The sequence below is a fragment of the Melopsittacus undulatus genome, chromosome 4 (assembly GCF_012275295.1).
Source record: "Melopsittacus undulatus isolate bMelUnd1 chromosome 4, bMelUnd1.mat.Z, whole genome shotgun sequence".
Taxonomy (NCBI): domain Eukaryota; kingdom Metazoa; phylum Chordata; class Aves; order Psittaciformes; family Psittaculidae; genus Melopsittacus; species Melopsittacus undulatus.
In genome coordinates, this window is record NC_047530.1 from 64,328,204 (window position 1) to 64,355,896 (window position 27,693).

The following is a 27,693-nucleotide window of genomic DNA, read 5'->3' on the forward strand; positions in this document are numbered from 1 at the left end:
CATGGTTTAGTGTGAGGTGTCCCTGCCCATGGCAGGGGGGTTTGAACTAGATGATCTTAAGGTCCTTTCCAACCCTAACTATTCTACGATTCTACGATTCTGTCAACATCTTTCTTTGTATTCATCATTTAAACTCAAATGGAAATTTTCGTGACTTAGAAACGCCACAAATACAGCTAAATATGAAATGAGAAATATCTCCCAAATTTTTAAACAAATCATAGTAGCCTATGACAAAAGTACAACTGAACACACACTTCAAGAGATAGGCCTGTTTTGGCTATAAGAAGCAGTATGTGGGAACACACAAATTTCCAGAGCAGCTCTAGCACATGACATAGGGTAAATAAACCAGAAAAAAGTCTGGGCTAGGATCCATTTTCCCAAAAAAAAAATCATCTCACCAGAAGACATGACCCAACAGTGTGTTCTCTGGGCATACCATATTGGGCAGACAGAAGCTGGCACAGACTTAACACACTCCAGACAACAGCTTGCTTTAGTCACCAGCTAATAATCTGCTCAGGTGTCAGAAGTCTGTGCTAGACAGGCAGACTACCAATTCAAACTTCATTAATGGTGAAATCAGAAAGGAAGATTAGGGCAGAAGAAGAGGTTTGAAAAACATTTCCTTTTAAAGAGTCAGCCAAAAAGCCCACCCACCCACCCAATGAAGAAATGGTTAAAAAACCCACAAACCTATGAAAATCATATTGCAGAGTCAGGAATTTGAATCCAATTCAATGCAAAGTTTTCTAAGAGCTCATGGAATATTAATTCAATTCCTTTATGGAAATTTGTTACAATACAGTCTTTAATTAAATGATCATGAATATTATTTCCCTTAATCTGGTCTCATTCAAATACACCTATAATGAGGAAATGAGAAGGGAGCAAGTAACTGTGAGACTGCTTTGCCGAGACATGTGAATGCTTGTCTTTTGAATCTGGGAAAAACAAGACTTCTCCAGAATGACCCCAAACTCTCTTCAAATCTCAGAACTTTAAAAAAATTAATTTGCAACCACTTCATTTTCTGCTATGATCTAGGACTACATTTACAAAATCAAAAATATTGAGTATTAAGAAAAACTGAGTAGAATCTGTGAGTTACTGTCAGTAACCCTGGCAGTAGTAACAGGGTAGGACATGATAAGTATGTTCAGATGGAGAAAGATATACACAAAAACCTCCAGTAATCACTATTATCTCTATATGATCATGGTGTTCTGGCACCAAAACAAGTTTAGATGTCCAGTGTGCAAAAACATTGTGGGAAACTTACAATAACTGTTAAAGAATTAACCAACTCAGACAACAGAATTACAAATAGGAAAGCACATATATTTTCATTTTACAAAAAAACTGAAATCAGACTCTATTCTTTCTCTTTTGAAAGTACTATACCTGATTACCAAGGAGATTATTTTCATTCCTGTTTTTGCTTAAAGTTTACCTTGCCAGAGGCCGTCTAGCTCTGTTAACAGCCTCAAGATCTGCATAGCGGAGATCTAGTTGGCAGCCCACCAGAATGACAGGTGTGCGAGGACAGAAGTGCTTGATTTCTTGATACCACATCGTTTTCACATGATTCAGGGAATTAGGATTAGCAATTGAAAAGCACAGAACAACTACATCAGACCTAGAAAGGCAATAAGAAAATATGAAATTAAACCCCAACAAACATGCTTTCTGCTGCGGCTTCTCTTACTTTCATTATTTCAGCTTAAAGCTACTCCACTCCACACTTTGAAAAATGCACTGAAACCCACATGTCAGAATACATGTTGACCATGAAGAGGTCTGACAGAAGCTACACATTTCACCACAAAAGCATAGGAGGACAAAGCCCCACACCTAGGAAGCACTGCCCCTCTATGCTGAGAGATGATTCCTGCACATACGAACAGAGCGCTGAGAGGCAGGGCTTTCCATTCTTTACTTTTACACTGAAGCTATTCAAAGGCTGCCATTGCTCAAGAAATAACTGCGCAGCAATTCTCTGGCATCTAAATACTAAATATTTAGTATTATAATATTAGTAAATACTAATTACTAAATAACCCACTAGAAGGGCAAATTACAGCAGAATGACCACTTCTACAATAAACACAAAAAATAAACATTATGATGAAAATAAGGTCAGTCAAATGTAGAACAGGACATAGGTTTAAATCACAGTAAGCATGACAATACTTGTAGGCTTTTAAAGTTGCTTTTGGTTTTGTTTTTTTAAGTATTTAACTAAATTTTCTTTAAAAATTAGAAGTATGAAGATTAAGGTTGACAGTTCATCCACTGACCCACCACCTTGTCACAGCTAGCACCCTAAGGCAGAGAAACGCTCCAATATTTGTCCCAGGGCAGTCCTAACTTGGAGCAATTTCATTATAAACTGGGATAGGATTACACAAAGCAGTTCTCAAGGTCTTGGGTCTCTCATGGGAAAAAAGGTTAAGAAGAAAAAAGTTGAACACTTAAAAAAAAATTGAGGGGAAGGAACATTTTGAGGGAAACTTCTTGCTACAGAATTGTCAGCAGGATAAGCTTGACAATACCATGTCTATCTCACTTCTATTATCCTTTAATTTAGCACAAATGTGTTGTGTCTGCAGTTTGTGTAATGTATAGAGCAGCTGCAATGAATCTTAATGTTCACCTTTTAAATAATGAAATACTCCTCAATACTGCTACTTTCTCCATTTCACTGAGGGCACAGATATATCCAGCAAGCTTGTTTCTAAAGATAGCTGCCTACAATATGGGTACTGCTGTGAGCATAAATTTAATGCAAGAGAAATGCTCTTGCTCCAAGTCTGCATCTCAGATAAACTGCAACATATCTGTCATATCTAGAAACAAGGCGTCTTCAAACTGGAAAGTCAATCTACTAAATAGCAAAGTGGTAAGCAGCTAATACACTGGTCTTTGCATTACTGAGGCAAACACCCTTTAAGCTCAAACTTGCTCTGTTCAAGGTCACATAAGAGTAAAACCTAGGCCCCAGCAGACATTTGCTTAGCTCCCTGAAAGGAGAAATCAATGCACAGCTAAGATTAAAAAAATTGTGTTATACATATAATCTGGTCAATTGATGTTTATTCAAGATCATCAGGAGTGCTGGAGCAGCAAGTGTTGGCTGTCTGGCATGTCCTAACTATAACTAAGCATCTTAGAAAGAGACTGTCTTGCGTCCTTCAGAAATTAATACCTAAGCCAAGTAACTGCAGTCACGAGTATCCAACCCTCCTGACTCCACAAACCACAAGACACATATCACATCTGTCAGAGGACCAAAAGGAAACAGAGCTCCAGCAGGACTTTACAGGCTGATGACAACTGCTTCCCCACAGTGCTGCTGCTGACCCATGCTGACCACAGGTCTGAGCTCCTAGAAGAGTCAGTGATGATGTTTCCTTGGACAGGACATGCCCGGACTATCCGGCAGACTAGCCCTGGCCCATCTCTGCATGTGTTACAGACTTTGCCAAGGAAGTCTCATGTTATTGCCAGAGCTGCATGTGGTTCTTGAGCAATTCATTATCTCCAACTTGAGTAAAAAAACAAGCTGGAGCAAGCTTGTTTCTTTACCCATAACTCACAACACACATAGCATTGCACTTCTGAGTGAAGTGAAAACAGAATAAACGGGTAAAAAAATGTGACTTACATCTTATTTATCCTGGACTTCCTTCATAAAATGAATATTCTTAGAGTTCTACATGAACAGAGAGAAATAACTGGCCCTGTGCCATAAACAGGACAGGAGGGAAATCAGTGGGCAGTGACAGAGTTCACATGCTGAACCAGCACTACAGGTGGGTCTGCTAGATCACAAAATACATCCACCCTAACATAATAGATAAAAGTTTTCATTCAAATCATAAGCAGGATCTGCAATATTAGTACAAACTGGATACAGCAATATATAAGGAAGATTAACTGTCTACACAGGAATGTGAACATTTGGGGAAAACTGTCCTTTGGAATATTTAATTACAACACCTACAATTCATTTTAATGTCAAAAATACATTTACAACTTGCCAAAGCCTCAGTATAAAGTCCGGTTTAACATTTGTTCATAAAAGCCAGAAGTTGTCAGGTTAAAATAATCCTTTAATATTTCCCAAAATTAAAATTTTACCAGTGTTATTTTAATATGCTCGGGCAACATAAAAGGATAGGATTTTTTCTAAAAAAAACCCCATAATTTATTGCCAATTTTTGCGTGGTTTGGTTACTTGGAGAATGAGAAAGGATGAATCAGGTTTACTTCTGCTTTCCTCTTTCCCCCTGCAGGAATATATTCACAAATAGAAGCTGCTTGTTTCTAAAAAGAAATTTCATAACCATTTCCCAGTAAAATTCAGGGATGATCCAAGAAACATTTCCATAGATTTGAATAACAAAAAGTGCTTTAGAATGTGTCTATTACATTCCTCCTAGAGCACCATTCACTTGAGCTGGGCCACAGATTAGGCAGTATATGCATCCACCTTTATTGAATGCAAGAAAAACTTGCATTACAGGATTACATTTACTGCAAATACTGATATTTGATACTGAAGTGTCATAAGAAACAAAGATAAGCATTATAAATAACTCAGCAAAGAGAAGTGGTAGCTTGGATATTCAACATATTGACTTGTAGATTTAGTAGAACATCTTGGTAATGCATAACTGATTTTTCCTTACATTCTACTTTTCGTAGGTATATCACAAGAAATTGTGACTCATCTGCTCTTATTTTTTGAAACATCTGAACATCACCAGAAGTCCCCTTTTTAGACTTCAGAGAATGAACAGAAGCCCTTCAGACAACCAAATCTCTGGCAGGAATCAGCACGTGGTAACATGGGTTTATGTCTCATTAAAGAAACAGGCCTTCTAAAATGTATACACTGTACTGCCTAGGAAGAAGTTGTTCCCTCTAGTTTTATAATTTACAAGTTATTGGGAAAAAATGTTGCATTCAAGAACTGCTGATCACGTGTAAAGGGTATCTATCATTTACCATACTATCATGGAATAATACTGTTGGGTTTGGAAAGCAGAAGAAATAAAGAGGAATGCAGTATGTGAAGACGAGATATCTCTGACTTGGAATTCAATGCAGGAAGTGGGAAAGAGGAAAAGGAGGAAGACTGAATTGTATTGCCATGCTACTTTCTCATCTTTCTAGAGAGCAAGTAAAAAGCAAGTAGTTAGTTTTGGAGAGCTTAAACGAGACCCAAGAGTTAAACCTGACAGAATCAGTTTAAGGATAAACAAATTAGATTTTTGCTGACAAGAAATCTGTTGCACATATTGAATAAAATCAAACTTTAACAACAGACTTGGGGGGGATGTGGGACACAACAAACAAACAAGCACTGGATTTCTCCAATTAGTCTTTATTTTTCCCTATTTTTCTGAGAAGCAAGATTAAAGTAAGGGACTCTATTTGAATTCTATAGACCAAATGGTTTTGTAGAGGAGCATCCTAATTGTTAGACTCCTTATTTTACCAGAACAGCTAATCCTTAGACATTTATCAATAAAAAGTTGTTTAGCTTTTATACCTGCCTTCATTTTTTCCCCTACACACTTCCCATATTTCTCCCAAGATTCCTCAGAGTCCTGCATCACAGCTGAACTTTGCCCATTTGAGACCAGAATTTGAGAAGAGCTCTATAGTGTTCACTTGGCATAGTGATTCAACCACCTGAAAGGAGAGACTGTGTAGGGCAGCAGCCTGAATGCAAACACCATCCCCCAAGCTCCCAAACACAGTAGGTTCAGGCACCAGAAGTACATCAAATAATTAAATTGAGACTTTTACTTATGGCTGAACAAAATCCTGCTACATCTCCATGTCAATCCAGATACATTTTGAAGAGATTCACTCACTTATATGAAATTTATCATGCATGTATCTCACTGAGCCAAAAAAAAAAAAAAGTGTGCAGATAAGCAAGGCTGATCATGTTTTAGTGGGCTCAGTATTTAGTAAATGCAGTTACAGCCATCACATGAAATGAGAAGAAATTCATTAAGTGATGGGTGAGCATAACAAAGTGACCTGAAGACACGAGACTTATGTGCACACACTCAAAACAGATGAGAGGCTAAGTAAACTGAAATGCAGGGAGTGCCTGGCATGTGAAGAACTGAAGATATCCAGGTAAGGCAGGGCAAGACCATGCAGTGCCCTGGGTGCGAGCAGGAGAATCAATTAGTTCTATACTTTACCAACAGCTGTGAAGCTTCTTAAGCACTGGTGTAATGTGCGAAGCTGTCAAAATGCCCTGAAATATATTCAGATTTTGTAGTGAGTAGCATGCAGATCCATTTCTGTAATTTCTGTAACATCATTTTTAGTAGGAAACAACAGTAACAGAAAGAAGATAAGGATAACTTTAGAAAATTTCATATTTCAAGACTGTGCTTCAAAAGTGGAGTTTTCCCAAGCATCCTTTACAAACAATACATCATTCTCAAATGTTAAGCATTTTAAAATCTCTTCTATTTCCTTTGAGGTACTCATGGGAAACCAGTTATGGATTTACAGACAATGATAAAAAATGTTTTGATATCACAAAGAATGATTAAAATATCTTATTTTCCATTGCAGAAACTTGTGAGAGCTACTCTTATTGCACAAATATCTGATCAGAAATAGCGCTAAAAAGAATGGTGAAGTCCTGTGGAAAAACATAAGAAACGGATGTATTTTTTTTTTAGATAATTTAAAGGACTGCTTACACATTCTTGGAATTTGGTTCATTTTATTGCTGGCTCTAAGCAGTGAATTTATCATAATTCCGGTTCAGCATTTACATATGCAAAAAATCCATCTTAGTGCTAATTAGAACTCCGCAATTGAAACAGGCTGCTGGAGGTACCCATACATGATTCTGGCCAAATTTTGCCAGTAGACTCAATAAAACTCTCTTTGGAATCAGGTATATTTGCAGTATACATATCCACCATAACATACCAACATGCTTTTGTCCCTCCCCTGGAGTAGAGATCTCAATTACTGCATTTCTAATGCAGGAACAAAAATGCTATGATAAACAGAGTTCTACAGATTACTACTTGAGGTTGTAATACTGAAATATTCTGCATATGACATGCAAAGCAGGGGTTTATAGAAGTAACACAGAAAGCCTGAACACCAAATCATTGAAGAAGGATAAAAGAAAATGACAGAGAAAGAGAAGGTACAGGGCTAGCTGGAACACACCAATCCAGCGAGAACACCAAAACTCACAATATCATACAAAGGAACTGATACGATTATAGCTGAAAATGTTTTTGTAAGACATATCAGCTGACTGCTGATTCCAGACAGTGAAATAAATTTATAACACAATGGAGAAACCAGAAAAAGGGAAAGGTGGGCTTTTTGAGTGTATTTTCTGTTACTGTAAGAAGGCAGCTTACAGATGAGAACTACATGTTATCTCACTACAGAGAGCCAACTAACATTCAAAGGTACTGCGGAAAAACAAACACAGGAACAAATGAACCCTTCATCTACTGCCAGCCCACCCTCTATGATCAATGATAAATCAGAAAATCATACTGAGTTAAAAGAAGTAAGAACAGCTCAAGTTAAAACATCATTTCAAGCACCGTGTTTGGAAATAAAAAAATAAATAAATAAACTATTTCAGGGTGGGCAGGGATGTAAGGATGGAAAAAAAAAAAAGGAAGAAAAAGGAAGATCCAAAGTTAAGTCCCAGATTTCAGTAAAAGCATGATTCTTTGTAAGTTTTGATGAAGAACATAGAGCTAGGAAGCCAGAGACAAGACAAAAAGCGAGGTAAAAATCCAGAGAAGGAAAAATGATAGGGTTTGGTTTGCATCCAGCACACGACTGACTTCTGAAGCCACAGAACACACGAAAACACTAACAGATGCTAAACGCATCTCTTTCTTTGGGCAGAAAAATACAGATTTTCATATTTCTTGCTTTCTTTAGGCTAGCACCAAAATCAGTCGCTTCCTCTTCTTTGTTAAAAAAAACCAACAAACCCAACCAAACCAAACCAAACAAACCCACTGCAAACAACAAACAACAACAAAAACGGCCACGAAATTTTAACTGGCAAGTTGATGTCACAGAGTTATTGATGACAGTTTTTAACAGCTGTATCTGCCTGTGCAGACTGGTTTCCATATTCTGACATACATATGAGGAAATCCAGACTGAAATACTGAAATTCTTGGAGTAGAAAATGACTCAAGAAATCTACCTAGCACCTATTCACAAGGAAATAATTCACTAAGATCAAGACTTTGATGGAAAGTCACTTCCCAGGTTTAACGTTTCCAAAAGATTTTGTTGTTGCCTTTTAGCTTTTTAGTATAGAACCCAAACATCCTCCTTGTACTCAGCCACTTCACCACTAACTTGGAAGAGCAAGGAAAAATGGAAAATGATGTAATACCACAATTAACATTCGATATGTTCTTTTTCACTCCAGTCAGTGAAGGCTCGAAGCCTTACAGGTCTCTCTAGTACAGACAGATATGCATCAAGTCGAGGCTCAGACTGCACAAACAATTGTTTGGCACATACCTTTTAGAGGAAAGAAGAATTCCAAACAGCAATTCCATAGCAACCTCTTTCTACTAACAACCTGAAACCATGGTGGGATGCAGATAAGATTTCAGTGGTTTAAGTATATAAACCGTATACTTTCCATAAACTGACCGAAAAAGCCTCAAATATTAAAGTAGCTAATGAAAGAACAAAAAAAACCCTAGTGCATAGACACATCACATCAGAATAAAATTACGAAGAAAGCTATCTCTCTGTGATGCTCTCTGCTCATTGTAGTCGTTTTTGGGGCTGATCTGAGTCAAACTCAACAGAGAAAAAAAATCATAACAAATAAAAAAAAAGCTTTTTACAGGAGTTCTTCAGGATTTCTTCATGAAGAACATGAGCAGCTTATAAACCACTGTAAAGTAGATGGGAAGGCTCACAAATTTTGTATTTAAAGATAATTCCTGGCAGTGTTCAAGGCCAGGTTGGATGAAGCCTTGGGTGATATGGTTTAGTGTGAGGTGTCCCTGCCCATGGCAAGGGGGTTGGAACTAGATGATCTTGAAGTCCTTTCCAATCCTAACTGTTCTATGATTCAGCAATACTGCATATCACTTTTTGTTGTGGCAAAACATATCAAAAGGAAGCTGCCAAGGCAGAGACATCTGGAAACAACTGGATTCCTTATCAGCAGACCCTTTGCTAACAAAGGAAAGGACTGTCTTGTGTCTGTTAAGTGCTACTGCTGTGAAGACACAGCTGTGATGATTCCCTCCAACCCATGCCACTAAATGGCTCGTAAGGCATGTGAAAGATGAAGAATTATTGTAACATAAAACAGGGACAGTAAGACTGTGGTGGGAAATATGGGTTTTTATTCAAAGCACTTCTGAAACCTTGGACCTTTTCTGAGAAAAGGAGCTGCTGGATGATTCTCAGCCTAGGCACAGGCAGAGAGTGACAGAAGGCACTGATTTAACTAAAGGCAAACCAAGTAAATCTGTGAAGATACCTAACTCACCCAAATCTCACTGGATTTGCTGAATGCAAATAGAATTTTACATCAAAGCTACATGTTTGTTTTGTTTGCTTGTTTAATAGAAATATTATCACTGTCCTTTAGTAAAAAGAAACAGAAAATAAAACAGCCGTAAAGAGAACAGTGGAAGTCTTCAAATATCAGTGATAAACTCCTATTCTCATTGACCTTTTTTAGTAGCATTCAGGTCTATTTCTATGGATTCAATTACATTGAAGTAACTGGTTAAAGGAATTGTAATCACACAGAAAAAGATGAATGCATGTGCTCCTCTGTGTACATACAATACCCACAAGGCTTATGAAACCCATTCACAATAGAGGAAATACTCTAAACGTATTTTAAAAAGCTCTGTCAGCAGTCTCACATCAAGGCTCATTCAGATTTGTAAGTCACGAGGAAAAAGCTGTTTTCTGTCCATGCTGTACGAACAGATTTTGTTTGGTCTACAGCTCATATTTAAGTTGCAAATAAATAAATCATCCTGGTTGAATTAGCTGACAAACCACATCCTTGCTATTGAGAATAAATATTTGATTGCAACTGAATTAACTCTTTGCAGATTTGTACTCATGTACACACATACTAGAGCAGCATGTATAAAAAGAACAGGATATTAGTCAAATTGTAGTCAAACATGTTCACCTAAAAAAACTAAAATGGATGCAAAAGAAAAAAAGTGAAAGCCAGTCTTTTTTCCATTTTGCTTTTAGAATTAGTTTTAACACAGTATGCTGACACTCATTCAAAACCAGATTGGACAGGAGGATAGAGCATAGTAAACCCTGACAAGCTGGAACATAAATTAAGATCTTTTCATGTCTTTACACGTGCAATTTAGTGCCTCCCAGAGAAACTAGGATGTAATAACAACTTGAGCTTTATGTGAAGCTTCCACTTAATTTGCAGGCTCACGGAATACAACAGCACTAAGACTAGATTGATATTAAACAAAGAGGTGACTAGGAGATGGAAATCAGTATGCCAATGACAACAAGGACATGGTCATTTTACAGTGTTTTGGAGTGATTCTGTCTCAGATGAAACCTTGTGAGACAATATCAACAATGACTGGCATCACATAGTGACTAAGCAGAACTGAACAAGAAACTTCCAAAACTAAAGCACATGCTTTAGTTTTTTAGGGAAAAAAAACCAAAACAAAACAGCCAAAACATATGCTACAAAACTGCAACAAGTATTTCCACAATTTCCTCCAGCCACATCCCTCTCCCTCCCTTAAGCTGTCAGAGGCCATTTCCCAAAGCTCTCAGAGGATTTTTATTATTAAAGTAAACACCACACTGTAGAATGCAGGCTGGATCTCACTTTCCATAGCCCTATTTTAAAGGATGGCAGCAGAAGCATTAACTATTCCATCCTCAGTGGCATTCAAATATGTTTCTCTCTTTCTGTCAGAAAAATAGTGGAAAACACATATTCTTTGTCATCCTTTCACATTTCTGTGAACAATAAAGAATTAAGAAGGATTTATTGTTGCTGCAAGTCCTATTAACTGTTCACCCTGCCATCTATAGCATAATCTATTTATGAAACATTTTCCAAAACTGCATAGAACATCTTTTCCAATGAGCAGCATGTGAATTAATGACCTGCTGGCTCTTGTTACATCAAGTTTGGGACAATTAGAAGTCCTGGCTGAATGTTTGTCTGAAATAAACCTTCCCTGCACACAAGCACATATGCATAAAAAATTTTGAAGAGACCTGAAGGGTTATATTGTTATATGTTCCTTCAGACAATCAGAAATGTGGGGCACATGTAGGTGCAGCCTTGAGCAGTTTGGTATAAAATGTGCCTTCCAGTGTACTGCAAGATCTGACTCAGCTATGAGTAGACTGTAGTTCAATGTACAGAAGTGATTTAAAATCAACCCCTACAAATGTGAACATTCAAAATTAGAAATCTCTTTTAAAAACGCTAAAATAGATAAAATACTAAACAGTTACTTTTACATGAAACACTAATACCTTTCAAAACAATAAAGTACCTAAGCAGTGCTTTACAACTAGTAAATTTTGCAACTAAGTTTCTATTTATGAACTAGTGCCTTTAGAATTTCAGTTACTTTCTTCATTAACAAACTTGCAGAAAAACACAACAGCAGGTATCCAGAACAGCCTTTTAAAGTTAATCATAGTATAGCAAACCTTATGTCACACAGGCTCACTTCTGCTAATATTACAGGTGAATCACTGTGTTCATATGCTTAATCCCACGAGATCTCAAGTTATACACATTCTCCTTGGCATTTGCAGGATTAGAATCTAAGTATGTTGTTTCCCCCCTCTATTGTCCTACCAGTAAATGTGGGATCAGAGTTCAAAACATGCCTGATTTTGTCCTCCTAATCTCTAGTAATCTTCTCAGTGACACAGTATCTGGTGCAGAATTATCAGGAAGCCATATCAGAGGAACAGTTGGTGAAAACATTAAGGTACATCTGTTTTTATCAAAGTAGGGTTCATATTCTGCCTAAAGGTAAAAGAGTACCTATTCACATACTAAAGTAACCCTAAATATTAAGGCAAATATTACCTTAAAGTCAGTAACTTTCCTCACTCTCAAAGCTGATTTACAAATGGTACAGATTGCATACTCACATCTTGCTATATCTTCTGATACAAAAGTGAAAGTAATTCATGACACTGTGAAAACAAACTAGCACAGGGCTGGGCTACAAAGGACGGTTTGCCATACAGTGTGAAAATTTGACCATTGGGTTCAACCAACAGAACCCTCTCCAGTGGTACTAAGGGGTAGAGAATACAAAAGACTGGCATCACTCCAAGTCACTTGTTTCATCAGGTAGTACAGAGCGAAGGAAAAGAGTAAGATGGTACATTTTGGCAGCATGGAATGCAAAGCTTAGACAGACACCCTACGATGGGCATTCCCAGCTGGAAGGAAAAAAAAAAAATCCAGATTTTTATCCAGCTGGCCATAAAGGTCTATGGAAGTTTTATTAGCTGCAGAGACCAAAGCAGGTAAGAGGATTTTAAAAAGTTCAAGAAGGTAAAAAAAACCCAAAATGTGTGAGGACCAAGACCTCACTTAAATGTCAGTTACAAAAATATTTGACCAAAATCCATCCTCAACTCAGTATCTGCCCAATGCAGCTCATCTGCTCACATGATATATGCATTCAAATGCCCATTACAACACTGTTCTGCTCCCTGTACTTCCACAAGGCTAGATCTAATTACCATTAAACAAAACAGAAAGACTATCACTGGCTTCAGTTCTTGTTGAAACTATGCAGAAGTTATACATGCTGGAAAGATCTAGATTACTTTTTTTTTAATTTCCAGGGTTAATCTATTCACAGGCAGATACTTTATAGAAAAAAAAAACTTCTTTCCTCAGCTTTAATTAAGAAAATACAGAAAAGCATCACTTTTCATGAAATTGGCTCTGGTCTCAAGGGGTTAGCTGCCCATTCAACACTAGAGGTTTTAATAAAATAAATATTTAATTGAGTAAGAGTGATGTTTCCCAACATCTCTCCTTGTAGTTGCTTGTTGGGCAACTATATCATACACTGCTTATACAGGCAGGGAATGATGATATTCAGTTTTGTAAAACTACAGTCTTATTTTGGGGAATGTTCTTTAAAATTTGAAATAGGACAACCGCTGTTGGCAGAGCTCAGCAGGCTGTTCAAGGAAATGTAGTGTAGTAAAACTATGCTGCTTTTTAAATACTTATATCTCTTTAATCCTTGCAGCAGATAATCCTCTTTGCAACAGGCAGGAATATGAATATCCTTGATTTTTTTTAAGTCCTTGCTTTTCAAAATTAAGATTTGTAATTTTTTTTCAGCCCAAAAATTTTACTACAAGTATTACTTAAAATTTTGCTTGGATCTATTTACCTTCCGTAAGCAAAACGCCTGTCTTTGTGGTGGTCCCCAAATGTATCCCATAGCCTGAGAGAAACACTCACTTCATCCACAACATCTCTTGAGCGTTCTAGGACCTAGAACAGAACACATGTAACATTCTCCTTTCCTTCATGAAACAAGTGAGTTTCTAATTCGTCCTGTAAGAAAATTCAAAGCATATTAGACCAAGAGTCTATCACATGTATGTCTACCACATACGGTTTTTAATTTCATAAAACAGGCAGAATATGCATCTTCCTAAAAATAGGTTTGATAAAAAAAGTTACTTTGGAATGAGAGACGTGGGGAGATGCGTATCAGACCACGGCTGCAGTAGAGACTGCACATAAAATACTTGTGAGTTCATTGCTGCATCCTGACAAAGGCAGGCTGGCCAATAAATAATAGTACAACCGCACAGCATGTGCTCCATATTTTGTACACCTGCAGTCCTTACCTCTTGGCAGACACGATACTGATCAATGGCCCAGACAGTTGGTACGTGAGTTGCCAGCAGCTGATACTGAGTCAAGGTTGTATTGCATGCTCTTGCGCAAATTAGACGAGTCTTTCCCACTGCGTTATCTCCAACCACCACACACTTGATAGTTTCAACGTTGGGTCTTTCGTAGTCCATGTCAATGTCCATTTATCAAAAACTGTAACAAGACAGTCAAACTTGTTTTCTACTGCTGTGTAAAACTGGTGCTATTTAGAATCAGACCCTTCTACTTCCATTTCTTGAGAGATGCCTGAAGAGGACAAACTCTTAAGGAAAAGCTAGTAGTAAACTGTACCAAAGCAAGCTAGTGGTTGCTTTAAATACCACACAGTTATGCAAATGTACAACTATTTTGACCATGGTCTGTTTATGCTGTTCACATGCTATTTTCACTTTGGTTTCTGTAAACACAGGCCTGTTTGCAGAAGATAGATCTTGGTGAAACAAGGACAGCTAGCACAAACTTACCTCTTGCTAATACTTGTTATACCAAGACAGAAAAAAGACTGGGCTTCAGTGGGTTTAACCTGAAGGATACCAGTATAAACCTGCCTTCCATACCTTGCTCATTCAGGATTTGATTTAGGGCTGTCCAAACAATATTACTAACAGCGAGTCATGCAGATGGTTTTAGTTATATGCATACAATAAAACTGAATTGTAAGATGATTCCAGGACTCTGTTTCCCATAAAACACAACTCCCATTATATCCTTCATGTATCACACACTCCAAATTTTCCAAGGAAAAGTGTGTACAAATCATGTACTAAAATGAAACCTAATAACCAAGCAGGAACTTGCAAATATACTTATCTATACCTACAAATTATTTTTCACTTGATGATGGAAAATGAAGACACTACCTTCATGGAAAGTTATTATTGAAAATATTTACTTAAATATTCTATGTCAACGTATTGAACAAATGCCTGGATAGGAATACAAGCTGAAAAAAAAATGATATTTGAAAAACCAAAAGTAAGTCCTGTTAAGTTTATTGCAGTATGTAATTTTCATATAAAGGTATGTGGTATTTTCATATAAAGTAATGGAGGATCATAGTTTGATATATCTGATTTTGATTTTCAAATGTCTAGTATTCTGCTGAGCAATCTGGTCTCTGACAGAAAATGATAATCAAGGAGGGAGAAAAGGGAAAATGCAAGAAGGAATGCTCAAGAAGGCTTGCCTAATAATTATTTCAGCAAGGAAACCTACAGCACTCTAATCAACGAAACACAGGTCATCATCTGCAATGATGGTGTCCTTTTTCCTGAGAGTAAAGCACTACAAATAAAGAAGGCAAGTTATTTTTTTAATACCTTCTTTAATATTCATATCTCACTTGCACATAAATATAGAATATATGTTACCTGTCAGGCTGCTGAAAATAATAGATACAAACTGTTCTTGTGTCCATTTTTCACTGTGTCAGAGGCACTATGTTACGATTCAAGAAAGAGCATGCTTAGTAATGACTAGCCAAACGCTAATTTTAACTGTATTCTGTCATTATTTAAAGTGAAACAAAAGTCAGTGTTAGAACTAAATACTACCCATTTATTTAAAATTTTGAACACAGATTGCATGTTAATAGCTATCATGGCTAAGGTATAGCTACAATTTTTATTTACTTGTGAATGGGAGAAATTAGAAACCACATATACAGCAAGATGCATGGGTGAGTTTATGCCACTACTGTGTTACACTGATGTTTTCACAGACGTTGGATGCTTATGGAAATACTACAGCACAGACTAGCATGTACAAATATATCTAGAGTTGTCCTACACTAAACTGAAACACAGGCCCAGAACTGCATCCTGGCACAAGTACACAGTTGCACAACTGGAGCTCTGCAATTTGTCAAATGTAGAGCAAATAACATAGCTTCAAACATACATGTGAATACGCACTGCAGTGTAAACCCTCATGGCCTTGTGATACCAACCTGTTATGTTGGCACAGAGGTTTTACCTGATAAGTAAACAAAACTATTAAGATATTGCTGTTATCCCTTCATCTGAGTTGTAACCTGCACCCTGAAAAGTTACTAGTCTTGAAGTGAAGGACTACAGAGACTTTCAGTTCCCTTTCTGCAATCCAACCTCAGTTACCTGTTGGATGCAAGCTCCCATGAGGCTAATACCTCCTGGAATGGTCCATGGGTTTTGTATCATCATCTCCATTAGTCCAATACAAGAAAAAAATTGAGAGTTAACTCCTCTTTTCTCCTTCACGTTCTTTCCAAGAATACAATAAAGATATAAATAAATAAAAAACCCCACACCTTTTTTTCCACATTAGAGAGAATGAAACATACACCACAGCCTCAAAAAAGCCCCCGAATAAGAAAACCCCAAGAGGTTTCAGTGTGTGATTTAAAAATGTCTCATTTCAAGTCTGAGAATAAACAGCACCCCCTCACATAGTATGTGTTATTAAATTACTTCATATTTTATTCATGCATGGACTAGACATCACAGATGGAATGTGGAAATATTTACAAGGCTGGAAAACAAACTGAAGGAGTGTGGCTAGTCAGTGTGTCTGGTTGGTTTTAAACTATCAAGCAGAGAGATGGCAAACCAATTTTTCCTCCAACCCAGTATTTCATTAAAATGTTGTTACAAAGACTACCTGAGGTTTTATATAACAATCTGATTTAAAAATTCTTCAAAAGTTCTTGAATGGTAGTTCTGCAAAAATGCAGTTCAGTCAGTCACAAAATATGTATTAAGTAAAGAGTCTGGAATTTTGAAATAATTTCCAAGAGAATAACAAAGTAAGTTAAAAATTAACAGGCAAATCCAAATAAAAGTAATAAGTAAAATCAGTGTAACTATTTGAGAATCCTGGAAAGGAATACATCAAAATATGGTTTAATTTTATTTTTGTTTAAATTTCCTATATACTTACTAAATTAAAGCAAAGTTATCACAGAACTCAGACACAGCATGCTTGAATGCCCTGTTGTAGATCAATGGCAGTCTAATGACACTATTTTTAGCATGACTCAATACTGCACAGGATAGAGATTAAAATAAACTGGGAATAAAAATAGTACAAAAAGTAGAGATTTGAGACAATGTTAAGGGAAATAGTAAACCCACACTAGTATATACAGAGTATCTATTTATTTAAAATGCAAGAATTTTTATATTTTTCACTAGTTTTCAGGAAGTGATTAAAACAGCAATAGCTCCTGAAGAGGCTGACAGACAGAAGCCTGGACAGCTATTCAGACACCCCAAATAAAAACAGATGCTAACAACAAACTACAGTATAAACAATTAGCAAAGCATGTGGACTAAATGCTTACAGATGTAGCCAGAAGCTTTCTGACTACTGGAACGATTAAAGCCAGGAATATATACAAGACCATAAAATACAGCCACAGTTAGTTGGGGTTTTTTTAAGGTAGCCTCTAAGTTAAGCTTGTGCTAAACCTATCATACAATCAGACTGATTAAAAATGCTAAACATGTATTTAAAAAACTTAAATGAAAAAAAAAATCTAGGTCTGAGCTCTGAAAGACTGGTAACAGCTGGGAAGACCAACTGGAACTGAAACGAAACTGGTTAGACAAGAACAAATGAACTTACATGAAGCTTAATTAAAAAAAACAGCATAAAATTCCAAGACCAGTGAAAAACTTGTTAAAACCAACCTACAACCTGCATTAGTTCAGTTTACCAAGAAAACAAAATAGGTTAAAGTAAGAGGAAAGTTACTGGAAGTGTGACCAGTCTCAGAAAGGACACTGCCAAAAAAGCCACAGAAAGACAGAAAGGCTATCAAATGACGAGCATCAAGAAACTTACTAGGGAAAGATTTGGTCAAATATGTCAGGTCCCAAAAGAAAGCAGTTAAAGATTCAGCTGCTTAATCCAGTTACAAAGAAAGATGAGCAGATGGATGGAAATGAAAAAAGATACCCTCAAGAATAACATAGGATCTCAAAAATCTCTTAGGATGTTTCTATTTTTACATTGTCACCTGTGATTTTTTACAGACAAAGAGGAGACAGAGGCAACAGAAATCAGGAGAGATGTGAGCAGACTCAAGATCTAAGATAGAGCCATTTAATTAATTAAATTGATTAGCACAAAAGAACTATTCTAAATAAAGCTGATTTATTTCCAAAGAAGTATAAGGTTACTGTTCTGAACCATGGCTTGCAGATGGTTACAGACACTGATTTCTTTCTCTGTTGCTTCACCTCAAATTGCTGTAGGGTGCTTGTTCTTTTATTTTTTTCTTTTTCTGTGTAGTTTTACTTCACTGCTGAATGAGCTGTTATTATTATCACCTAAAAACTGTAGTGGTTGCCATAGCATGCAGATCCTTCAGCCTCAGTAAAGAAACACCACCTTTCTAGATAATCTGTAGCTGAAGCATACCACTTGATCATCTAGGCCACTGGTACACAGATTGAACACAACAGACACATACAATCTCTTTCTCTCCGTATTAATATAGGCATATTCATATACAAACAATAAGCAGATCCTAACCATGAGCTTGTCTTCTTTTGAGAATTAATTTTAATATATTTAAAGCTATAATTGCACTTTACTGGAAGGAAAGGAGATGAAGATCCAAACCCAACAGTGACTTCCCTGTGCAGGATCAGCAATCCAGTCATGGATCTCACTGTCTACACAGCTAATGGCCCATCCTGAAATTTCCAAATATTTTAAATCATATACAAAACAATACCAAGATTTTTTTCAAAGGCAGGTAGCTAATTACCAACCCTTTTCTCTTCAGCAAAACACTACAAAGCAGTATCTACATTAATCAGTGATTATGGAGTGATCCTGCAGGTGTTTACTTCTTAGCTCAATACTTAAACATGTCTTGTAAGACTGAGATAGCACCTCTTGGCATAAAAACAAGTAAGCATGTTACTTAGTTCTTGTGCTAAGAGGTTTTAGCTGAAGGTTCAGTGACAGCATGTAAGAAACTTGTCAGCTCAGTAGTTTTTAATAATTCCAACCTGTCTCAAGTAATCTGGCCAAACATACAAATCAGGAAGTCATTCAAACAGCATGTCAACCTGACAATTACGAGATCACAATTTTATTGGAGGAATCTAATGGAAACAGACACAGGAATCTACCACCATTTCATATGAATGGTGCCAGTGGAAATGATTTGAAAACCTGAGCTCAATCAGTAACATCAACATGTATCCCTGAAAACTACATTTTGAAACTATATGAAAGAGCATTTGTAAATACTCCCATCTTTCAATCTATTCTGGAGATGTATATTTGAGTATAGTTTTGGAGTGACTCCTTCAGAGAACCATTGCGCAATTACATATCAAAAGGAACACAACAAAAATTTACAAGACAATGCAATGCTCTTACCTCCATCCCCAAGGTGCAAAATTACTGTTTGCAACCATGGAAACAAAAAGGAGATGAGAAATGCCAGTTCTTCAGGCACTGAAGTCACTACTTTACAGTCCAGAATCCTAACACACCAGTATGCTGGCAAGGACCAAAATACACACGAGCCAGAACAAGTGTATGAAATGTTCATTCTCAATATATAACCTGTCATGTTTCATAATCTTAACAGACTAACATATATATATGCTAGAGGAGAAAACAGAAGGACTTACCATTCATTTGTGCAAAAGCATAGAATTCACAGACAGCTCTGATATGAGGAAAGGTTAAGGGCTAGCTAAAGCACTAGCTGATGACAAAGGGTAATAAGAATCAAGGTCGGATTAGATCACTAGGTCACCAGGGGACAAAGGTGGGCATGATACATATCAGGCTGGATTCTCATCCAGGATAAAGAGGCACTGCCCTCTTGCCATTACTTAAAGTTCTGGCAGTTTACATGGAAAGATTGTAAAAGAAGAGACTGACTCAGGAGGAAGAAATTCAAGATTAACTCTGGAATGTATAAACTACTTGCCCTACCTGGCCCATTGACAGAAGACAGTAACAGTAATTGGGAGAAAAGTTCTTATATTCTAAAGTTAACCTGATCTCAAATGTGAGAACCTTGGATCTGCCATGGGTAGAAAGAGAAAGGCAAGCTGACGGAAATGTTGCTTCATTGTATGAGATAATGAGATAACCCTGGCTGTTGTTGCCCACAAAAAGAGAGAGCAGGTCAGCAGGAACACCTTTATCTCACACAGGGGTTCTTCCCTTTTTCAGCTATTCTAGGATATTTGGGGTGTTTCAATTTATGGTCAGTATCAACGAAGAAATAAATCTCATAGAACACTGTCAAAATTCGTTACAGTTGAAGATGGTAAGTACTGAGGCTGCTATCAAGACAGACTCCACTTGGCTTGTCTGAACCAGCTTATTTCATGGCAGCTTGTGGCCAACAGGCATCAGATCTATTCCTGGAAGCTACCCTTCACTTTGTATGCTTTGCTGGAAGAAAGAAGTTCTTAGAAGCCTTCATTCAGCTGCCTTGATCCCTGCTCTATCCCTCAAATTTGAAAGGGAGCAAAATTTGACCGTGGCCACACACAGAAATGAAAGAAGCAGCCTCTAAGGAAGAAGCAAAGAGAGAAGACAAAAACACGTCTCTATATTTACCTAGAAAATTTCCCAGTCAGATCATCACCACAACCTTTGTAGAAACTGTAGGGGTGTAATAACTCATGGCTTGTAGTATCAGAAGCCTGTCAGTCTGCTCTTTCTCAGCATACTTTACTCCAGATTTGTTTCTGAATGCTAGTTATTACGACTCTGTCAAGCCCGACCTACATCTGCGATGACACAAACACCTTTTGATCAGTAAAAGTGAGCACTTCCTCAGATGACCAAAAATCAGATATAGTAGCAAAATTCTTCTTTACTGTACAAAACAGACTGCCCTGAAGCTCAACAGCTGAGCAAGAAAGCATCTAATTTTAGGTACAACAAGTGGCTCTCTTGAGCCGCCTGAAAAACTGCAGTCCACAAGTACCTGCTACACACACAGACTATCAGACCAAACAGAGATCCAAATGTGAAGCTCAGCATTAGACTTGAGCTATGTCAATTTTCTGACAAGTTGTGGAAGACCTGGAGGGCAAAAATCAACAAGCTGATTACACTGAGCAGCTTACATATTATTTTGACCTGCAACATATCTTGCAATATCTTTTGTGACCTTTTTTCATCTCTCTAGAAATTAATCCATACAGCAGGTGAAGGACATTTAACTGTTTCAGAACCTCAAGTGTGAGTGTTTACTGGGTGACCATTTTCTGTATGGTGGGAAAGACTGCAACACTGCCACCCTTCCCTCCACCGATTCTCCAGTCTGCCTCAAGAACAGGCCACAGAGCAGGGCAGTCCCTTATGCCTCCTTTTATTTCTTCTTTCTTGTTGTGCAGAGATATGAGGAAGGGTGGCCAAACTGGACCCATCCCTGGAAAAAGGGAAATAATCCACAGCTGGTACATTTTTTATTCATTAAGGCTGACACTTTAGCTTTGCAGATGTGTTTTGTTAGGATTACAGGTACAATTGGTTACAGTTGACTGTTCTTTCAATTTCCCAGAGATGACTAGAGCAGACTAGGCAGTAACCAAGATCTGGCATTGCTGTGGGTCATAATCTGTCATATCATCAAAAACTGAAATTAACTGTGGCTGACATTAATAAAAGTGTCTTGGAACAAAGTACCTGAAGAATGGACAATACCCATTGATGGCGATAACCATCACCGAACAGCTGGTACTTTATAAAGCAGCCACCCATAAATGGCACTGTGCACTGAAGTCCTTAGACTGGTCCTCCTTCTGCAACAAAAGATTACACTGCAGCAGATTAAGGGTGCACCTCTACTAGCATTTTAGTTCAGATCAAAAGTACATTTTTGAAGAAAATACTCCATGCTTTGGTTCACATGAGGTGCAGTCACGGAGTGTACAAACTGACTTCCTTTCAGTGAATCTAAAGTGGAAGATGTGCCACCCACTGCTAATGAGCAAGCACTCAATCCAACAGGACCAGATGAAAGCTTATCTGAAGTAACACCCCTTACCCCTGAAATGTGTGCAGCATGGACACTGCATGCTTGGTCCTCAGCACCAACTTTTTAATCCCTAGGTTCCCTGCTGCTGCAACACATGACCCACTAACGTACATAGACTATCAGATGATCTGGCTCCTGGTTTGCTATTTGGACCTACATAACTGGGGCAAAGCTGCAGCTGAATCCTTAATGACTGCAATGCTCAGGAGTATTTGAGATAACATAAAATTTGAGATTAAAAGGAGAAGGATCACTGGAAAGGCCTAATTCAACACTACTGGGTTTCATGGTAATAAACTACATTAAATCCTTGATTTTACTCTTATGTAATTAAGAGCATCAGAAACTTGTACAGCATTAAATTCCTGATACTCTAGCACAGGTTGTTACCGATTTAAGCTATTTCTAAAGACAGGTGTTGACATGTATGCTGTTTGGTAACATTACTTTGAGCAGTTTCCCCAACAGTACAGAAGGAAAATAAATAAATCAACAATAACTACCAAACAAGACGTTCTTCCAACTTTTGTGCATTTCTGTGGGGAAAATATTTATCAAGTTTTGCTAGAGCTACAAACAAAGAAAAATATTCCAGAGACACTGTTGACTTTCTAGCACAGAACACTGTTGTATTCACTTTCTGCGCTTGTTTTCCTTCCAGAAGAGAGAATCACGCTCTTGTTTCATTGAACTTTATGTGAAGTTTCTCTTGCATTCTCCTTTTTGTTAATCAGAGATGTTAGAAAGATGTTACATGTGATTTTATTGACTCCCACACATTATTGCTACAAGGAAACTACATAAGGAGAGTGAGGCCTCAGAATGACAGCAGGTAAAAATCCCCCAAAGACCTCAACACTGACTAGAAAAGTAAATACTTCAGGATGGCAGACTTAAGATAAATGCTACTTTCAGATCTTGGGTCAAGTTCTGTATTCATGTCTCAAAAGCAAATCCAGCAACAAGAATTTAATTGTACAGGAGGTGAGTACATGTGAAGTTTACTTGTATCTAGTGCCACACAGACATTCATTCCTGAAGAAAAATAAAAATAAAAAAGAGGTAAATTGCCATCTTGTGTCTTTCATGTCAGACAGAAAGGAGTGGAAAACAGAAAAGGAGAATTATGTTGGATGGGAATCAAAGGGAATATACTTCACAAACTTACCCATGGTAATAAAGGGCCCAACTATAACCTCCCATACTGCAAGCTGCAGCAAATCAGTGTGCCACTATTCACTCCTTCACTACCAGGTTTTGATCTCTTTTACGGAAACCCAGTCGGTGATCCAAGTGTGCGTTCTCACCAGTCAGACTAGCCTTGCTATGAGCTTCAAGTCTGCCGTATGCAGCAGGCTGCTCAGCCTTTCCTTTCCTTCCAAGCACATACTTTTTCCTACAATATGCTCTTTTAGCACGATAGATGGGAGCAAGAGAGAAGTTAGTCAGACACCTGTTGCTCCTTTCCTTCTCCTGTCTCTAGGCTTCTCTGTCCTTCATCTCCTTTAGCACAGGGCAACATCTGGATGCAGGACTTAAACATTTTTCCAGTGAATAAAATGTATTAGGAAAGAATCAAATGCTGGGATTTACTGGTCAAGTGATCAGCTCTTCCTCTCAGCCTAATGCTCTACAGTACTTGTGAAGCTTGGAGTTTTAAAAGGGCAGGAGTTTTAGAAAGCTCCTGAGAGCTAATATTGATGTTTATTTCTTCTTGGATAAAAATACTTCTACGCATCTGAGCCTGCTCCAGATCTTATGCTCCTTAAGTCACTTAAAGAACCCTAGTACATATATTGAAGTTACCAAGTGTTGTGCCTTTTCCTCCCCCCTGACCCTCTCCCCTTTAATAGCGTATAGATACAATGTATACCTAAGGCATAGAATCTGGCATACAAATCCAATGTGCATATAAAAGAAAATAATAAGCTAATGGGAGAGGAAAAATATGTAAAGAAATTAAGCTATTCTGTTTCCATGTACTGTGACTTCCAGTCTTGAAATACAGCTTCTACAGAGAGACATGCCACTCAACTGCTACTTGAGTAAGTATGGTAACTCTTAAATGTAGCCCTTAGAACATTGTTTTTCTTCACACATGCTTTATTTTTGCCTAGGAAGCCCAGCATCTGAAGAACTCCCCTTAAGTACACTGAACAAAGTAATTTCCACCTCAGCTTCTATTACAGCTCAAGCTGAACATTTGGCTTTGAGTCAGCTGTGTGTCCTGAAATAGTACACAAACTGAGGATGAACAAAGTCATTGAGAATACTCTGGCATCACTTCCTTGCTCTTGCTGTGACCATATGCAGAGCTTCAAGGGCTTTCTTTTATTATTACAATTTTTTAAACAAGTATGTTGCTGCCTTCTGAGCCTGGATTGATAGAAAGCAACCTGGAGCTCCTAACTAGACTGCTTCAGCCTGTCCAGTGACTGATTCATCTTTGCTTTAGATGTGGGATGCCACAACACCCACTAAAGGTTAACTTAAATTAAAGCCCTACTGTTTGCCTCTACAGCCCTTTTCTATGGCCTCAAACAGGTACCGACACAGACACCTGATAATCTGTGTGCTGCAAGACCCCCCAGCAGCCTCCTGCAGTTGTCACAGCAACCCACAACAGACTCCATAGACACAGCAGGGAGAAAGAGGAAGAAAAAAAAGAGGGAGAAAGATAAATCCGTCAGGTTTTTAGTAAATTACACTCGTAAGTACCAAGCACCAGGAGGCTTCTGCTCCCCGTACACATCGTACCTCTCTATTTTTGCCTTGCATCTTGTGGCCTCACAGGCAAAGGAAGCCAGACAGATGAGCTTCATCAAGGACTCAGCCTTCTCCGTCCTCGGGGAGGCAGGATGCCTCCTCCTTTCTCCCGACGAGGCGGGAGCGCACCTGCGGGCAGACAGTACCCGCAGGACACCGCCTCGCACACGCAGCCGCGGAGGGTGCGCCCGGAGTCGGAGCACGATCGCGCCAGGGCGACGCGGGACCTACCCGGGAGGGGGATGCCCGGCAGGGGCCGCCGGGGTGCACGCAGCGGGGCTGGCCGCCGGCCCCGGTGAGACGGGAGCGGGTGGCAACCGCTGCTCCTCAGGGCGGCGGGGCAGCGCCAGCAGCCAGGCTGACCCGGCAGGGGGGCTGCATGCCGCCGGTGATACCGGCCCCTCGGAGGGGTCCCGCTCCGGTCCAGCCCGGCCCACCCCGCGGCCGGACGGCGGCAGGGCCGGCGGGAGCCGCGCGTTGTGACGTCTGCAGCCCCACGTTCTATTTTTAGAGCGCCGATTGGATTTCATTCATGAAACCAGGGCCGCGCGTAAAGGGGACGGCGCTGGAGCCGCGCCCGCCGCCTCCGCCCGCCTGCTCTATCCCTGCAGCAGCGGACCGGGGGGGTTTCTGCCACGGCCCCGCACGGACACGAACAGACTGAAGAGTAAATGAACACCTCCCCACTCCCATGTATCTACAGTCTATAAATGATGTGTTTGCATAAACAGTGCAAAGGTCCTTAAGGCCTCCCTGGATAATCCCCTATATCGGGCACACAGCGTTTTAGTGCAGGTACTGCACTAAGGGGCAAGTACTGTGTTTCAAAATTACTTCTCTCCATTTTCCCTAGTATTTGAAGCCTTCATGTTAAACAAACATGCGCAACTGAACCACACCCCCTTCTCTTAAACTGACAATATAGACTTGGAGTTTTCCAACCAGTGAAATGGCTCAAGGCCCTGTATGTAAGTGGGAAAAGCACACACAATTCAGACCAGGCTCCCTGCTCTAACACTGCTTGTGGCTCCTGTATTTACCACTTGACATCAACAAAAATGTAGTAACCAGTAAGGAGCATGGGCACAACTGCAGCTAAGGGAACTTTTATGACTTTGTTGTGACTGTTGGAAAGAAAATTCCCTCTTACAGCAGCCTGGACTCATAGATTGCAGTCTCATAGCAATAATAGAGTGATTAAAAAAATATTGCAAAATAATTTTAAAAACACCACTTCCAATCACAGTTAACAGTACCAGTAACAGGTTAACAGCATCCAACTGCATTTGGGTATAGTTAATTATGTACAGTTTTCAAACACCCAGAAGCCAAACTTGCATTAACCAGGTCACACTGCAACAATGTTCAATTGAGTTAAATGCATTAGAAACTGAAACCATGCTCGCTCAGGCAACTGCTTGCAGTCAAAGAAATTGCAAATTGATAATTACAAAAAGTAAAAAAAGTCAACAAATGTAAAATTTATAGCATTGTTACCTTCAATTTTTTAAGTTTTAAGCTGTACATGAACTATTTTTTCTCCAGAAGGGAAGCTAACATTCTTCATTCTATGCAAGAATAGCCATCCCTGTGTATTCAATTGTTTTTAGGACATGCAACTTTCAGGAAAACAGTAAGGCCCAGGTTCATCCCATCTAATTCAGTGGGCTGAGCAAAGCAGAGTGAAAGAAAGGGTATTCCTGTTACTTGACTGCTTCAGTAGGGCAAATCTTAATTCTAAATACTTAATACTTCTTAATAGTAAACACATCAGTGCTGCAGAGTGAATGTCATTGCCAGAACAGGTAAGTTAGTTAGCATCCTGTGGGAGAAAACCAAGACAAAGCAACCAAATACTGACTAAAGAAGCATTGAACTGCAATAAATAACCCAGACCAAAACAAAACAAACACTCAACCTTTTAGATCTGCTTGCAAGCTTGTAGCAGAGCTTGTCTACAGCAATAAAAGAAGAGGGCAAGAGGAAAGGAGAAAGTGTTATTTTTAGTACACAGTACTAAAAATACTATAGATTTAGTACACAGTACTAAAAATACGCAGCACAACAGTAAATTTAGCACAATATAGCAATAACAAAGAATAAACAGGTAGTTAAAATGGAAAAAAAAGAAACGGGACATTGCTTTTGATGAGGATAAAGGTCTCAAATTTCTCTCTATATTGTTTTGTTTTCTGTTTCATCAAAGGGTATCCAGAGCCTGAAGGCTTCTGCAGCTGTGGAAACAGCTACATGCTACTGTGTAGTTTCCATTTTAATTACCCTCTACAGCAACTTTTACCATTCAGCGCTTTCCCACCATGAATGTATAACTTAGATAATTTAGACTGCATCTTTTTCAGCAAAGTATAAAATAAACCCCCAAAACAGCTGGAAGGTCTCTGTTCTCTAGAACATAGCTCTATTGAATCATATTTACCTTTTCCAAAATTTTTAAACAAACAGTTGAGTTTTGATCATAAAATTGAGTGACACAAGTAAGAAGCGGCTGTAATGCATCTCTAATAGGGTGTAGAGCAACTGACAGTTTCTAGGCTTTGGTACAAGAAAGCACAGTAATAATTCACAAGTATTCCCACTGACTTTGCATAAGCATTAAAAACATACGAGTGGTAAAGCTTTACCCAATTCCAGGTAACCAACCATTTTACTTTTTAATTTGTTTTCAGGGAAAAAATACAGCTACAGGGAAAGGGAGAAGAAGTTCCATCTTTGCAAGCAATCCTAAAGGACATGCCATTGGACCACAGCTAGCATTTAACTACAGTCTGCTTCTGCCAAGTCCCATACAGACTTCTAGAGCACTACTATGGGCTGCCAAGTGTGCTCCATCATTGCACTTCCATTATGTGCTTTTAACACTATCACAGAACTTAAGAGTAACTGGATTAAAAATAATAAAATACTAAAT

At 38.5% G+C, this 27,693-nt stretch overlaps 1 protein-coding gene across 3 annotated transcripts in view; it reads right to left on the minus strand.

The window, feature by feature from the left end:
• The window catches only part of RHOBTB1 (Rho related BTB domain containing 1), a 55,435-nt gene that overhangs the window by 12,234 nt on the left and 15,508 nt on the right, over positions 1-27,693 (minus strand). Inside the window, exons 1-4 of one of the 3 annotated variants that reach the window (XM_005153658.3) lie at positions 24,756-24,854; positions 13,942-14,143; positions 13,476-13,579; positions 1,457-1,642 (exon numbers count right to left, since the gene is read on the minus strand). In XM_005153658.3, the coding sequence (XP_005153715.1) occupies positions 1,457-1,642; positions 13,476-13,579; positions 13,942-14,133 (482 nt within the window). In that variant the 5' untranslated portion in view covers positions 14,134-14,143; positions 24,756-24,854. Of the gene's footprint in view, positions 1-1,456; positions 1,643-13,475; positions 13,580-13,941; positions 14,144-24,755; positions 24,855-27,693 lie in introns of those variants that run through there. The other 2 variants (XM_031053441.2, XM_031053442.2) reach the window with 2 other exon arrangements.